This window comes from Eucalyptus grandis, chromosome 3 (genome assembly GCF_016545825.1).
Source record: "Eucalyptus grandis isolate ANBG69807.140 chromosome 3, ASM1654582v1, whole genome shotgun sequence".
NCBI lineage: Eukaryota > Viridiplantae > Streptophyta > Magnoliopsida > Myrtales > Myrtaceae > Eucalyptus > Eucalyptus grandis.
The window spans coordinates 15,821,817-15,837,763 of NC_052614.1; the positions used below are offsets into that span (position 1 = coordinate 15,821,817).

The window sequence follows — 15,947 nt, forward strand, 5'->3', positions numbered from 1 at the left end:
GAGTCGTCATGCGATTATCAAATTTATAAGCGCATCTATCCTCACAAAATATTTCTCCATTGTCAAATTGATTTGCAATTTACCATATCTGAACAATTAAAAACCTCATATTTTCTCTCTATTCTCCTTGCGAGGATTCTACTTTTGCACAAGCCCAACATCGGTGCCACACCTCTATCTGCTGCTAGGGTCGATCGCGTCCACTCCAACAATCACCGAGTTTGTCACCACTATCCCCGCATCCATCATTGTTGGGTTCAACCGAAGGAATTGCCAACAAAGTTTTAAATCTATTACAATTATGTCAATTCAATTCTAAACTCTTTTTGGCCAATTCAATCTTAAATCTCTTATAATTATATCAATATAATCCATCCGATCAATTTTGGCAAATCGGCTCTAATGTGGCGCTAGGAGACACTAACATGGATAATTTTTTTTTTTGACTTTTTGAATTTATTATTTTTTCCTTTTTTTTGGTTTTCTTCCTTCTTTTTTTTTCCCATAGCGGCAAGTGTGACTCGCTTGCCACTAGGCATGGGCTGTGAAGCCCTCGCTAGCTGCCAACAAGGCTAGACCATGGCCTTGGGGGCCACACGCAAAGGGAGGCTTGCTCACGGCCGACGAGAGCTTTGCAGCTCTTGGAGGGCCTCATCGGCACTATGGGGAAAGGCGGAAAGGAAGGAAGAAAAGATAAATAAATAAATTTTGGAAAAAAACACACTGTTAAAAATTGTTACATGTCAGTATTAGCCAGTCAAAATTGACTAAATTGATTGAATTGATAAAATTGTAAAAAATTATGACTTATCAAAAAAAAATTAAAATTGAATTGGTGTAATTATAATGAATTTATGATTTTCTTGGTAATTCTTCCAACTCAATCACCTTACCCATCTTCGACCCCGTCACGCGAGAATGACGGATTAGACGAGACCAATCCAATCGTCTTCTCTCAGCACGAAGAGGACAATCGTCACTAGCCCAGGACGTGTTATCGGCAAGTTGATTGGCCGTGGACAAGTAAACGCCCAGTCAAGCACGCTCTTATTACCGAACAGAGGAGGTCGCAGTGAGGCACAGAAAAGGAATCAAAATTCCAGGACAAAAACCCTGGGACTTCCATTTGTCGACTAGTCGAGGCATTTTCTCGACGCCTTCTTGCGGATGCTCTTGAGTCGAGAGAAATCAAATGACGAATACGGTCGACAAGACGAAATGATACAAGTCGTCTTGTGGAATTTGAACTAGTCATGGTTGGTCTATTAGTCGAGTCTTTGGAGGAATTGATTTCATAAGAATGCATGAGATTGACAAGGTAGTTGCATTTTTACGGATTACTTCGAGGAACCCTCCTACATTTTGCTAAAGATTGGAAGAAAATCGATTTCCGAATGACAATGTAGAAAATATTCCACTACTTTGTTCCCCTTCCCCCTCCCCCACCCCAAAAGAAAAAAAGTTTATTTCTTATAGATATATGAAATAATTGATAATTATAAAAAGAAAAAATTGTTGGCAAAAATAATACCGCTCATTTGATTTTGCACTAACTTGTTGGTAACTTACAGACACATTATAAAATTACCAACATTTATTATGGTGCAATTCATCAATTTTTCTTATATTTTCTAAAAATTTAAGACGTTGTTAAGAAATTTTATTTCTTTTACCAAATTTTATTAGTTTCTTCCCAAATTTGTGAAAAATGAAACTAATATTCCCTAAGCTTTAGCTTAACATGTAACGTCATCCTTAAGTTTAAATCGTTCTATGTGGTCCTTAAGTTATACCTAAATATTCAATTTAATCCATAAACTTTCAATTAGTTGAATGTAGTCCCTCAATTTTCCATTAAAAAAGTGAATTTTTTTTTATTATTTCACTATTCTCTGGATTTTCAAATATCTTTTCATTTCAATTTTTTCCTAAATCAACAAAATATATTAATATATTTTTATTATTTTTAACCTTTTTGGTCTTTATAAATATTATGATTGCTTCATTTAAGTATATTTTAATGTAATGTCCCTATAAAAGTAAAGCAGAACTTTATTTATAATCGTATCATGTTGATATCTTGCTACCTTAATTCTCTATTTTATAGACTTAACTAAACTCAACTAAAAAATAAATAAATAAAAACACAAAACACAAAAGTTTGAAATTTTCATCTGACTAAAAATTAGAAAGCGATTTATTCTTATGAAAACACTTATTCTTAAAAAATGAATTTCAATTCGATCTAACTATAAATGAGGTTCTATGATTACTATTATAGAGATCATAAGCTAAAAAGGAAAAAGACACTAGAAGTAACATAAATTACATATGGCATTCATTTTAGTGTCGAAACTTTTGAATAGATCATTGTAGTGCCATATCATAAAAAAACAATCACTTAAGTCCCCCAGCGATAAATTCCTACAAAGAGTCCTACATAACTTTTTTTAATGAGATGATAATTCCAACATGGCTTTTTATATAAAAGAATAAAAGCAAGTTCTTATAAAAGAATAAAAGCAAGTCCAACGTGGACAATGGGCTAGCCCTGTCATGAAAACTTGTGAATAGTACAGATGAACGGATTTGATTTTGTAATGGAAAGTTAAGAGATTGGATTGAATAAATTGGAAGTTTAAGGATTAGATCAAACGTTTAAGAATAATTCAAGGACTACATTATGTGAATAAATGTTCATGGATGGCATTGCGCATTTAATAAAGTTTAAGGACTATTAGTTTCATTTTCCCTAAAATTGCTAACTATTATGTGAATTTTTCGATCTTTATTTTTGTGACTTACAAATTGTTTTTTCCTAACTAATTTTATGCTACCAACTCTTATTTGAGTTACCCACCACATTTATTTGTTTTCTTTTAATTTTTTTTCATCATTTACCAACTTTCGTTCGTCTTTCTTACAAATTCCTTAAGTTTGTTAACTCTTATATAAATTCACCAACCTTTATTTGTGTGATTTACAGGACTTTCTTTCATTAGGTTAAATTAGTTTTGATTTACAAACTCTCATTTGATTTGTTTTCCACTATTTGTTTAGTTTTTCTTTTTAAATTTTCACACTTTTATGTTGAGCGAGCAATTTTTATTTGTCTTTCTTACCAACTAGTCAAATTTACAACTCTTTTTGGAAATTTTTATCTTAATTAGAGTAATTATCAACTTTTTCCCGTTAAGTTACAAACTCTTGCTTAAAAGGGTTAATAACGCTTTTTGGATTTTTTAAAATACAAACTTCTTGTTTCCTTGACAATAAAAATTCTCATCTTTCCTTACAAAAAAATAAAAAATTCTCATCTTTTATCAACTTCTATTTGAATTAGGTCTTTTGCTTTTCCATCTTTGATTAATCCAAAAAAGAATTCACTTTGAACACTTTTCGTAACAATTTAAGCTTTTACGAAAAATGATTTATCTAACTCTATTTAGCATAAAATTCACACATATAGCTTATGATTTTGAAGTATGACTAGACTAAATTAAGGGTCGGGGGTAACTCATAACTTGAGCCTAAGATGTAATGAAGCAATAAATAAAAGTACTAGGGCGGAAAAGAGAGAAAAAGAAAAACAAATCCCAACCATGCCTATATTGTCTGTGGTAAGAGTCCATCTCCAACTTTAATTTATTTTTATATTATCTGCCATTTTCTTCTTTAATCCGATTTCTCAATTGGATCGGTTTCAATCACCCACATGGAATTACATCCCAAGTGTTTTTTAGAAATAAATGTACTTGGAAGTCCTAAAATTTGTTACTGAAAGTATAATTGAGTTCTAAAATTCTAAAAAGCAAATTTTAAAACTTTCAAAAATGCAATCAAATTTTAAAACTTATTGGGAATGTGCAAAAGATTGGAAACCGAACCTAACTGGATTAGGTAGTTCCTAAGGTAGCTATTTGATTCTCTATTCGAAATTATTGGAACTAGTGGGCACCAGTCTAATTCTTAGTTTTAGGTGTGAAACCACCCACCCACCACTCGAACCGAACCAGTAATTTATAAATACATATTTAATTTTTAAGAAAATTTTCGACAAAAATATTTTAAGACAAATAAAAACCCTAAAAGTCCTTATTTGAAGTTCAACACCCATTAACCGAGTGCTTGTAACGTCTTATTCTCACCTTGTCTAAGTTGTCTTTTATCTCTCACTCACAGCCTCAACTCTCAAGCTCAATGTTCATCGACTCACGGCCTCGACTCTTAATTTTTAATATGACTCCAATCTATTTATTAATATTACAATTAATAATGGGTTTATATCATGAAAACCCTCAAACCGGTATACTCGTGATAAATTTACCCTAAATTAGTTTATTGACCACAAAAAATCTTAAATTGGTATATCTATGATAAATTTACTTCAAATGATCACAAAAACCCTAAACTAGTATATTTGTAATAAATTTATCCAAAATAAATTTTTTTAACCGTCGAAAACTCCAAACTAGTACATTTATGACAAATATACCCTCTGTTAAATTGAATTAATATTTCAACACTAGTATAACTATGACAAATGGAAAGTAAAATCGCAAACCGATACATTAGTCAACTGTTATGTGTCATCTAACTTAGCAATTTAACAATAAAACTTAATGAAAACTAACAGAGGGTAAATATATTATAAGTATATGGTTTTTGGTAAATTTGTCAAAGATGACTAGTTTGAGATTTTTTATGATTAAAAAATTAATTTAGGGTAAAATTGTCACAAGTGTAATTGTTTAGAGTTTTTTGTGATATTAAACCATTAAGAATAGGGAAGTTCTTACCATCGCCTAAGGTGGCTTAGTTGGATAAGGCTCTACTGATCCTTTGCGAGGAGGTGAGGAGTTCGAATCCTGCTGGACGCACGCGCTTTTAAGCGCGACGTGGGTGGTGGATCTTCGCTAGCGTCCCTCCAGGGTTTCCCTGGATAACAAAAAAAAAAACAAGGGAAGTTCTTTGTTTTTTTTTCTTTTTTTTCTTTTTTTTGTTGTTGCTTTATGTTGGCTTGCCGGAAGATATTGCATTAAGTGCGTGAAGCGTGGTGGGACTAGTCCTGTGGACCCACCCAAAAATTGGACAGGACCAGCAATTCGATTCTCGCGTGGATTTATGGAACCAACGGATAGTTATCGATTCCAATTTTTTTAAATCAATTCTTAATGGGCGATCCTCAATTCTAAGGTAGGAACCACGTGCTCACCCCTAAAATTTATTACAAAAATACAATCGAATCCTAAAACATTCAAAAAATGCAATCAACGGAAATACTTAATTAGTTCAATTTGACAAATCTTAGAATTTGATTGCACTTTTTGAAAGTTCTATGACTCAATTGCATTTTGTGATAAGTTTTAAGACTCGATTACATTTTCGTAATAAATTTAAAAAATTTCAATACACTTATCCCTTATTCCAAATTTAAGAGGTGAGCTAGCAGAAAATAAACATCCGGACAGGATTAATATAATTGTAAAACGTTCATTTTTCTTATTTCCCAGATCTTGGTTTGGATAAAAAGAGGATCCGAACTTTTTGGTGCAGTGCACCCCGACGTGCCGACACACAAGATTAACTAGTTTGCAGGCTTGAACTGGATGAAGTGCATTCACCTTGCTTTGACTCGTGTGAAATGTTCATTGAGCAAGAGTTCACACACACCAGATCCGACTGACCCCTCTTATCATGGCCACATCCCCCCCAATTTGTCATCACTTTCCCTCACCTTTCAACCCTTATGAGTATATGATATGTGTCATCGTCTCTACCCCAAAACAAAGGGAGGAAGAAATGGATCATCCTCGGATGATTGTGTCAAAATTTGGAAAAATAGGAAACAGATATACAAATTGGAAAGGTCCTCCGTACCATCTATTTTCAAGGCCTAATGCAAGACTTTGTCTTCACATTTGCGCACGGTATAGGAGAACCCAACATGATAAACGAGAAGAAAATTTGGCAAAATTTACTGCTGCGTTAGCTCAGTGAGTAGTAGTTATGGTCTTCCCTCGACCTGCCATTGCTGCCGACAAAGATAAGATGGTCGCCATCCTAATCACCTCAATGTCGTCCACCTCCGCGCCGTTCTTCATTAGAATCTTGGCAGGCATGAAACCGAACTTCTTAGCTCCAGTCTGAAGGAGCTCTTCCAAGCTCCCCGGAAGCAGCACTAGCTTCCCTGCACTATCTCCTATCTCAGGACAACTGATGGTCACCCTTGCCGGGTCGACGCCACTCTTGACACTATGAACTTGATTGACCGGAAAAGGCATCTCCCTCTTCTTGCCGTTGTGCGCAGCTGACATAACCCCAAACAGAGAATTGTGGAAGTTGTTGCTCCGACGCCTCGGGCGGCTATGGCCCCACGATCCCTCCACGTTGTTTTCCCGTGATGCCGGACGGATCATCGGCTCGCTAGTGAACCTCCCTAGGGAGCGGGCCTCATGGTGTTTCTCAGGTATGGCTATTACGGACTGTGGCTTGGCATCTTCGGACGATTGGAACAGGAGTTTTATCTCCTCATGCCCCTGTTGGTCAGCCAAATCCCGCGGCGTCCAGCCCCTGTCTGGCTTGTCCATGTCAGCCCCTTGCTCCAGAAGGAACTTCACAATCTCGAGGTTGTCTTCGGAGACAGCAATGTGGAGGGCTGTGTTCCCGTGGCTGCTGGGAAGTGTGACGTCCCCTCCATAATGCACAATCTCTTTGAGTAGGTAAAGGTTGTTCTGTTCAGCCGCGGTGCATGCGAATTGGCCGACATCTCCAGAGCTTATATTCGCACCATTTTCAGCCAACAACTTGACAACGGGGTCATGACCGCCCAGCATGGCCTCCCAAAGCGGCACACTTCCCTCTGAGTCTGAAAAATTGTAAATTTATTTACTGTCAAATGAGTGAACTTGTCTGTTCAAAAAAAAAAAAAAATGAGTGAACTTGAATCAGAGCAAGGGAAAGGCCTCTAGGAGATATTCTAGTAAATGGAACGAAAGTTAACTTAAAGCAAGAGTGAACGCAATGCGCCCAGCACTCCGAGTCAGGCATACTAATCTTCAAGTAAAAGCGATAGTTGCAGGATCGCATGGCTTGAGTTTATATTTATATTTCGGCACATTCAGTAACACGGAGAACTTGGACAAACGTAGCAGCGTCTGGAAAATTTACCAACAGTGGATACCGTTCAACACCATGAAGCAAGTCAACAGACATGAACCGACCGATCTAGCAGTGAATTATTAATTTTCTTCACATATTGGCATAGACACGGATTGATTTATATCTCAAGAGATATTGTCTGTTTTCTTTGAGTGGAGTCCTACGATTAGGATGCCTGGACAGGTGAATAAACAGATCTAGACGTTGACCACCACAGAGCAGATATTGCATCTACGCATGCTAGCTGGTTGCTGCACCTTCTGGATAAGAACATCATGTTGACTACTACTAACATGTGATCCCAAAGATTTGCTAAGAAAGAAAGGGAAGTGAAAGTCAATGTGCCAAAACAATGCAATACAGATTCCATGAATGGAACACCTGTCGAATCATGGCGTCATGGTTTACCAAATTTGGATATGAAAGATCAACTAAAAGGGGCATTTTGAAGATAATGTTACGTAATCTGATTCATACAGGGAGGTGTCTCGCGAAATCTATGGAGAGACAAGTATGTTAAGAAAGTCCACATGTGGGTATCATCCCAAAACCATTATTTCCCCCCTTAATAGTCAGAAGGTATGCTCATTTTGACAACTCGATACTATATGCAGCCAAAGACATCTCACAAGGGGCCACAGATAATGTAAGAGAAGGGCCATAAAGAAGTATGCAATTTCAAACTTGTGACCCACTTGACGGGAATTTAAGAGCTTCTCGTAATACAGGAGGGCTTGTTGGAAATCAGCAGACGGCAGAGTCTTAGCATATGACGGAAAAAACATGGATGGCATTTTTGTAGATAGTTGATCAACTAATTAGAGAACGTTGGAATACTGGGAATATGATGAAGCATTAAATACGCAGCATCGATATACGAATGTGATACCGAGATATGAACCAAGAAAATCCGATCAAATTAATGTAGAATATAAGAAAGATGATACCTCGCCTGTTAGGATCTGCCTCAAAGTCCAGTAGAAGAAGCACGCAATTCTCGCTTCCTTTAGATGCTGCAATATGCTGAAATTACGGAAAAGGTAATTAAATTTAGAGTGATTTTTTAGCCAATGGAAATTGCATCAAAATAAGCAAAATCGCTGGGCTTTCATACTTACCAGTGAAGTCCTTCCACTGTTGTCTGATTCATTTGGATCGAGACCTCGTTTCAACAATTGGTTTAGTAATAAGTCATCTCCTCTCATTGTCGCAAAGCACAAACTGAGAGGCAGGTCCATCCTACCACGAGCCAACATGTTCTCTGTCTCCAGCAAGACACCCTCCATGGTTGGATCTTTGAGATCTTTCAAATGCTGTGCAGCAAAATCACCATCGATATTACAAAATGGACCTAGGAAAATATTATGAACAAAGAATACACCAAAACCCTTGTCATGAATTATAGTAAAAAAAACTAAGAACACCATGAAAATTTTAACCAGACGAATTACCATACTAACAGCTGCTATAGTATGGTTTTTTTTCGTACAGACTTCATACCTGAAGGAGGTTGTTCATTATAATAGTCCCGTCACCAACATTAGCCTGGACGATATTAAGAAACGTAGTACGATTCAGCCGCAGCAGCTGGCTCAACCGTTTGGTCCTCACTGTGAAGAGCTGCGGTCTATAACAAAGCACGCCAATCTCACCACAGAGATCTCCAGTTTTAGCTTCACCAATAACCTGTGCCATCCACACTAATGTCAGTAGGTTCCTTACTTTTTACTTGCAAGCAAATTTCTTGGTGCCAATTATGGAGCAGTCAGACTTGCCTGTTCGGTTCCATTCTTCATTACCAGCAGATCCTGCATGATATCATACATGTTAAACCTTAAATTCAGAAAAGATCAGTTTCAATTTAGGGAATTCTATTTCAAAAGAAGCCATAAACCGCAAAATCAAAGTTTGCATGTCAAATTTCTGATAAAATGACAGGTTTTGGTTCATTACCACAGCACCAGTGACAAGTATGTAGAAATCTGTAGGCGCCTCATTTTGCAAAATCACATCCTCTTTTGGAGGAAAATATTCAGCCTTCATCTCTGAAACCTTTCCAAAATACAATGGACAACACAAATTATTAGGAAACATGCAACTACGGACAGCCAATCAAAATTGTTATGTGCAAAGTGAAAATTCGCAGAATAGTTGTGTTGCTAGTACCAGCTGGAAGAGCAAGTCGTTTGAAACCCCATGGAATAAGTACACTTTATCCACTAGAGAGTAAAAAGGTAATGCGAAATGCTTGAACGGATCGCTTTAGGGAGTGACTCGAGAATCTCTTGTTGCTGCAGTCCCTCCGAATTTGTTCGGTACTTCAAACATAAATGTGCTAGCATCTGATCTTGCAGCCGAGGAGGCAGTTGGTTCCTCAGGGAGAAGCTTGAAGCAGCTTGTATGGTATCTCTTAGAATTTAAAAAGTGAACAACGATAAGAAAGTAAAGAAAGAATTGGGGTCCAAAATCACTGCTTACGGACATAAAAGCTGGTCATATAAATACATTACAAGACACTTTTTAAAGCAATTGTGTAAGGAACAAATAAGCGCATACTCACAAATTTTCGGGTTCGGCTTGTCCCATGAACGACTAAGTTGGTCATATTACCAATCAAGTAAGCAGTCAACCCAAGGTTGAAGAGCATGTAGAAGATGTCAAAGAGCATCTCCCTTGTATTGACAGGATGCAGGTCCCCATAGCCAACCGTCGTTAGAGTAGTGATTGACCAGTAAATTGAAGTCACATACCGGATCCACAGACTCTGCTCAAGGAAGTTCTCCATTATGGCACCAATCCATGTCCTTTTAGGATCTCGATATCGTGCAGCGAGGAGGTAATAGAAGCACCCAGCGCAATGGACAGCAAAAAGGGTGACCTGAAGAAGGTAAATTACACAGAGCTCTTTATTACAGGAAGGAAATATCAATATGTTTGGTCATGATCAGATTGATCCTAAATAACTTGGACACTCACACAAATGAGTTTTGCACATCGAACCCAGAAGTAGTTATAGTTCCTGTCTTTCTCCAATCTGTTTGCAGATATGACAATACCAATCAAGTTTTTGCAGTGTACAGGTTCGCAATTGCGATTCATTCAAGCGGAAAAAAACATTACCTGGAAAATAAGGCACTGACTCTTCGTAGACGCCAAAGGCGAAGCATGTTAAAGAGGCCATAGGAATTGAAATTTGATGGGAATATTTTCCGAGCAAGTTCAGATGGAATCGTGGATATTAAATCGAAGGCAAACCACGTGGTAGTGTATTTCCAAGCAATTTTCTTTGGATTATCGACAAGAAGGTAAGTAGTTTTGTCAAGATAAGCAACGAAGAACGTCAATATGATGTCTATGGCGAAGAATGCATTGACGACATTATCGATAATGGACAATGCTATCGCTGGATCTCTCAGAAACCCAAATTCAAAAGGCGACACCCAAGCTGTGTAGGCAACCAGAACGACAAGGAGAGTCTCCCAACACCTGCGCAAAGATAATTTCAATTCAGTGATAATAAGAGAAAATTACGAGGATTTATCCAGGGCAAATACATTCGAAATCATACTAAACTCTGTGATGGCGACTAATCATTTCCTGCTATGGTTTTTTTTTTTTTTTTTTTTTTTTGAAGAAGAAGGAAGTTTCATATTTTATTTGTGCATATGCATATTTCAAGACTTGAGCTCATATTCATAGATCAGTATTCCAATAATTCTTCTTCTTTGACCTTCAAAAAGCCAAAATTTCTGGTTTAGGCCGAGAGGCAGGTGAGGAAAAAAGGCAAAAAAAAAAAAAAAAATACTAATAACCACACAAGTTGCTTGGGAGTTCTAGACAGAAGTCAATCATGTATTCTCAAGGCCACCGGTTAGGAACGGCTTCTCTCTGACTTAGACAGTTAAAGCCAACAAACTACTACAAAAAAAAATCACAGCAGAAATGGCTATCGGATCTCATGTTCCTAGTAGACGAACCTAACATTCCGAATACCCTGCAAAAAGACTACCAAAAGATCATGAAACCAACATAGAAGACAGAAGAAAGAAGAAAGAAAAAGGGAAAAGCGATCATCACTCAGTTTCCAAGCATATTTGGCATATAATTTGCCAGGAAACCAGCAAATCATTCCTCTACATAATGTTTCAAAGCAAGAAACGAGTTCAGTAAAAGGAAAGTCATATATGTATCCGAGATGAGATCACCTTATCACAAGTTCACAACCCATGCCCTGGAAGAAAGCCAAGAAAGAACCGAACAAAATTACACTTTCGCCAAGAATCCATAGATTCGGTGACTTTGTTTACTTTAACTCAAAAGGAACAAAAGAGACGAAAGAGGAGAGAGAATTCATTCAGAACAGAGGAACAAGATTTTGCAAAACCAACGAGCGAAAAGGAACAAACTTTTCTGCACAGTGCAAAACAAGAACCAGAAACCACATGAAAGAAAAAAAAAAACAAACGCGGAATGATCACCCACGAAGAACACACGGAGTTCCGAGCAACGCACCGCAAGATTCAATGTCGCTCTCTTCGCAAGCATTGGACAGAAAAACAGAGCAAGCTCCGAGCTTTCCAGCGAAAACCAGAAAAGAAGGACGAGAAGCGACGAGAGAACGAAAACCCACAAGGGAAAAGGAAAAAAACGGAGAGGGAAGAGAGGGGCGGTGCCTGTAATAACGATCGTAAGGCGAGACGATGAACCGCCGGAGCTTGATGCGGCGGCTGCTCCGGGCGCCGAGAGAAGGCAGGATGCTGGTGGAGAGGCTGTAGTGGCTGCCGTCGCGGGACAGGTCCTGGAACTCTTCCTCGCCGCACGCGAGCGAGACCCCGAACACGCCCCTTCTGGAGCGGTCAGCACCCGCCATTGCTGACACAGAGCAAAAGCACGAGACCAAGAAAGTAGCAGAAGGAGAAGGAGCAGGCTGCCCAGCTTATACGCGTGCACCTCTGCATATAAAGGCTTTCTTAGCCTCCACGGTGTCTCTCTCTCTCTCTCTCACTGCTCGGTTTACAGTTAATTTTCTTTCTTGTCCCTACCCTGACTTTAATTGAAAAGAAGCCACTCTATTTACTCTCTTTTTTTTTGGTATCATAATGATATAAATTTTGAGTAAATATATCATAATGAAATAAATTTAAGAATTATTTCATCATCGTAAAAAATTTAAAGTGAATCTATCACGGAGCTTTAAAGAGATGCGTAAATTTTATAGATATATATATGGATATATTTAATAGCTTTCTGTATATATCAATAGGAGAGGATAAAGAATGTGCTTTTGAATTTGGAAACACGCCTTTTTTTTCTTTTCTTTTTTTCCCTTTTAGGCGATGACTTAATGAAGGAAAAAAACACCTTTTATGAAGGCTAGAAGGAGGAAATAGTATACGTTCTTTTTACGAAATCTTATGATCTCACTGAAAGAATATAGTTTTCCCTCTCAACTTCCAAGTATCCATAAAAGAAAAAAGAGAAAAGAGGGTGTTAACAAATGCTTCTTTTTTTTTTTCGGTCAGGGACAAATAAGTTTAAATGGGCAGTCGTTTAAAAAAGCATCCCTTAACAAATTCTAAGAGTATCAAGCCCTATTTTTCCATTGAACCTTAAGAACGCTTCTCGACTCTCTTTTAACTGATAAAAAAAAATCCCCGAAACTCTCGTGGATAGTAAATAACATTTTAGATTAGATGATTTTACTCAATCAAAGAGGAATGAAAAACATTTTTTACAAGATTAATCGACCATTATCTCGATGGTATCTTATTCTTCGTGAAATATTAACAATCTAATTCTTGAGAGGCATGGAGATCTCACAATTTCTTTTGTAATATTGGGGGTGTATTATTGCGGTCGTTTTATACATGGTTAAAAAAAAAGGTAAGTGAAGTCTAATCTATTGGAGGAAATTTGGCATGTGTGTGTGTGTGTGTGTGTGTGTGTGTGGGCCAAAATCGGGAACTGAAGAAGGAATCCTTCTTCTGACTGAGTTTAATGTCCTTGGATCGCGCAACTCGACTCCGAACCGTCCGATTTCTCGAAAGACGGGGATGCCTATTTAAGTCTTGCATCTGCTGGAGCAATCTCGACTGAGAAAAAAGAATATATTGTGATACAGGTGTCTTTGTCTCGTCAAAAATAAACAATTTATAAGATATTTTCGTAAAAAATATAACTCCTATCACTTACGAAAATAAAGAAACGAAAATGTTTTCATCGCCTATGAAAATATATAGACATAAATCATTATCGATAATAAAAATAAAGATTAACCTTAGTTGCCCTAACTCTAAGCTCAATCGTCGAAGCGACAAGTGCATTGCCTCTTGCCATTGGCAGCTGCCTTCGGACATTAGTAGCAGCTCTCTCTCTCTCTCTCTCTCATGGTAGAGAAAGCAAGAGCCAGGGCTCAGTCTCCGACAACCGCTGTAGGGTGTGGCCAACTGCATAGCTAATCCTAGTTATTATAATAAAGAGGTTACGACTAGTGTATTAGGATTTTCCAAACCTAGTATATTTAAGGTTGGAGATATAGGTAAAGGGATTGTGGTTTTTGTAATCTGTTCTTTTTTTACTAAAGAGTAATTCATATAACTGTATTATTACGAGGATATTCCCCATCATTAAGTGCCACTTGGACTTTTAATTTGCGATAGGTTATCAATATACTTCCAAGAATAATTTGTTAGAATACACATGTGAGTTGTATTAGAGAAGTCTCACATCGAAAAATTGATGTGGTGTTAAGTAGTTAATATATCATAACTGGTCTATAACCCATTGATTTAAACTTTTGAGTGAATGTGGATCTAACTAGATATATAAATAGGCGTGGACTTGGACTCCTTCTTGAAGATCTCCCCAAGTGAATGTATCAAACTTCTATTACGTGCTCCTAGCAAATGACATCAGAGCCAAAGATTACGGTTTTTAGGCAAGTGGGCATTGTGGTGTAATAACGCAAGCTCGTAAGGATGAAGTTGGGAGAGAAGGATACCCCTTGAATTAAGGGGGAGCAAACCTAACACTAAAGTTCACACTTGGGGGGAATTGTAAGAACACACGTGTGAGTTGTGTTAGAGAAGTCTCACATTGAAAAATTGATGTGGTGTTAAATAGTTAATATATCATAATTAACCTATAATTCATTGATTTAAGTTTTTGAGTGAAGATAGATCCAACTAAATGTATTAATGGGCTTGTACTTGGGCTTGCTCTTGAAGATCTCCTATGTGAAGATATTGAACTTTTGTTGTGTGCTCCCAACATAATTTTTCTTGCATTCTTCCCTCATCTTGCAACCAACTAGGATTGCTAGTTTCTTTAGATGCAAAGGGGAGTTCTGAAGATGTAAGGCGACAATGGAGTAAAAGTCGAGGATGTGTTTTGGCGTTTCTCCTTTTGTAGTGTATGGAATGGTTACATATACTTGTTTGTATGCTATAAAATATGTATTTGATACTCCCGATGCGCATTCAAAAGACCAAACCGCCACATAAAACCTGGAGGAATATCAGGTTGACTTTATATAGACACAGGCCTCCAGGTAGAAAGTGGTGAAAAGAAAAGGCCCTTTTCACACTCCCAGATAACTTTCCTAGGAATAATTTGATTATTTTTAATTATAGAAACCTAAAGCATTAGCGCCATTGATTGAGCCGTTGGAAATTTTCCAGCTCAGGAATTAAAAATTATTCATTCAAATCTCACAAATTATGTGTAAACTACTATGAATTTGGATTATTTGTATATGCCAAAATTTCAGATTTAACTAGTTCATGAATCTTTGAAAGGCTTTCATAATCCTTCCTATAATCAGATCTTTGTGCATGTATCTCATTTCTAAAAATTAAATTATTTTCACTTTCCAACAAATGAAGCTATAAGACAACCCAATCTAACCTTATACCATAAAATAATTGATTACTGGGGAATGTGACTCTCTCTACGATCCTATAAGGCATAGCCATAAAAGTTACATATTTATAGTCATTATTAAACAGTAATACTTTCATAGCAAAGAGGCAATTATTTATTGTATTTTAAGATATAACCATTTAAATGGAGTAGCGACATCCTCCTACTGGTCGAAAATTGTGAGCAATGACGGCATTAAAAAGTAAACCTTTCTAATGGCGTGCTTAATTTTAAATGAAATTTGGATTTAACCATGTGTCCTTTTTCTTAGACTAAATTTTATAATTTTAAAACGTTGTTCTCATTTGTTGTGGGTAATATGAAAAATAGGCAAATTAAAGGACCAGTTAACATAATTGAATGTGGTAATTTGCAAGAAGGACTTTATCGGAATAATCAAGTAAGATGGAGGACTTCATATGTCCATATCGAAGGACCCATTCCCTAGAAGTCTGAGTTTAAAAAAAAAAATGGCTCTACGTCACGTACAATTCCTAAATTTCCGTGAAGCAAAAAGGGAGAAAAAGGGAGAGGCAAAGGAGGTCAAGTCTATCTATCATCCTCAAATATTATCCTAGGAGTCTCCTATCCGCTACTAAACATACAATTTAAATCAAAACTACTGTATCTCTACGCTATGCACTTATGACAAGGATGTCCTCGACAGTGGAGGCTATTAGGGCATGTATGGTTAAACCAGCTGCCTTCATTTCCCTGTAAAGCGTCTGGGATGTTTCATCCAGCGGCTTCATCGCAAAGATCAGGCCAAGCAGATTATCTGGTTTAACCATTTAACCCTCAGCGGTTTATTATTACCCCATTTTATACTTGGGGTTGACTCCGATAAGCGTAGCAGTTTAAGGTCA

General features: G+C 37.2%; 1 protein-coding gene across 1 annotated transcript; it reads right to left on the minus strand.

Annotated features, from left to right (window-relative positions):
• Positions 1-5,752: 5,752 nt before the first annotated feature.
• On the minus strand, positions 5,753-12,102 carry LOC120291075 (potassium channel AKT1-like). Its single transcript, XM_039307966.1, is given in 13 exon segments — positions 5,753-6,065; positions 6,068-6,868; positions 8,109-8,184; positions 8,280-8,474; positions 8,662-8,847; positions 8,937-8,969; positions 9,115-9,213; positions 9,328-9,395; positions 9,398-9,568; positions 9,718-10,039; positions 10,138-10,195; positions 10,282-10,647; positions 11,835-12,102. Coding segments are annotated over 13 exon segments (2,649 nt in total). The 5' UTR covers positions 12,032-12,102; the 3' UTR covers positions 5,753-5,988.
• Between the last annotated feature and the right edge of the window lie 3,845 nt (positions 12,103-15,947).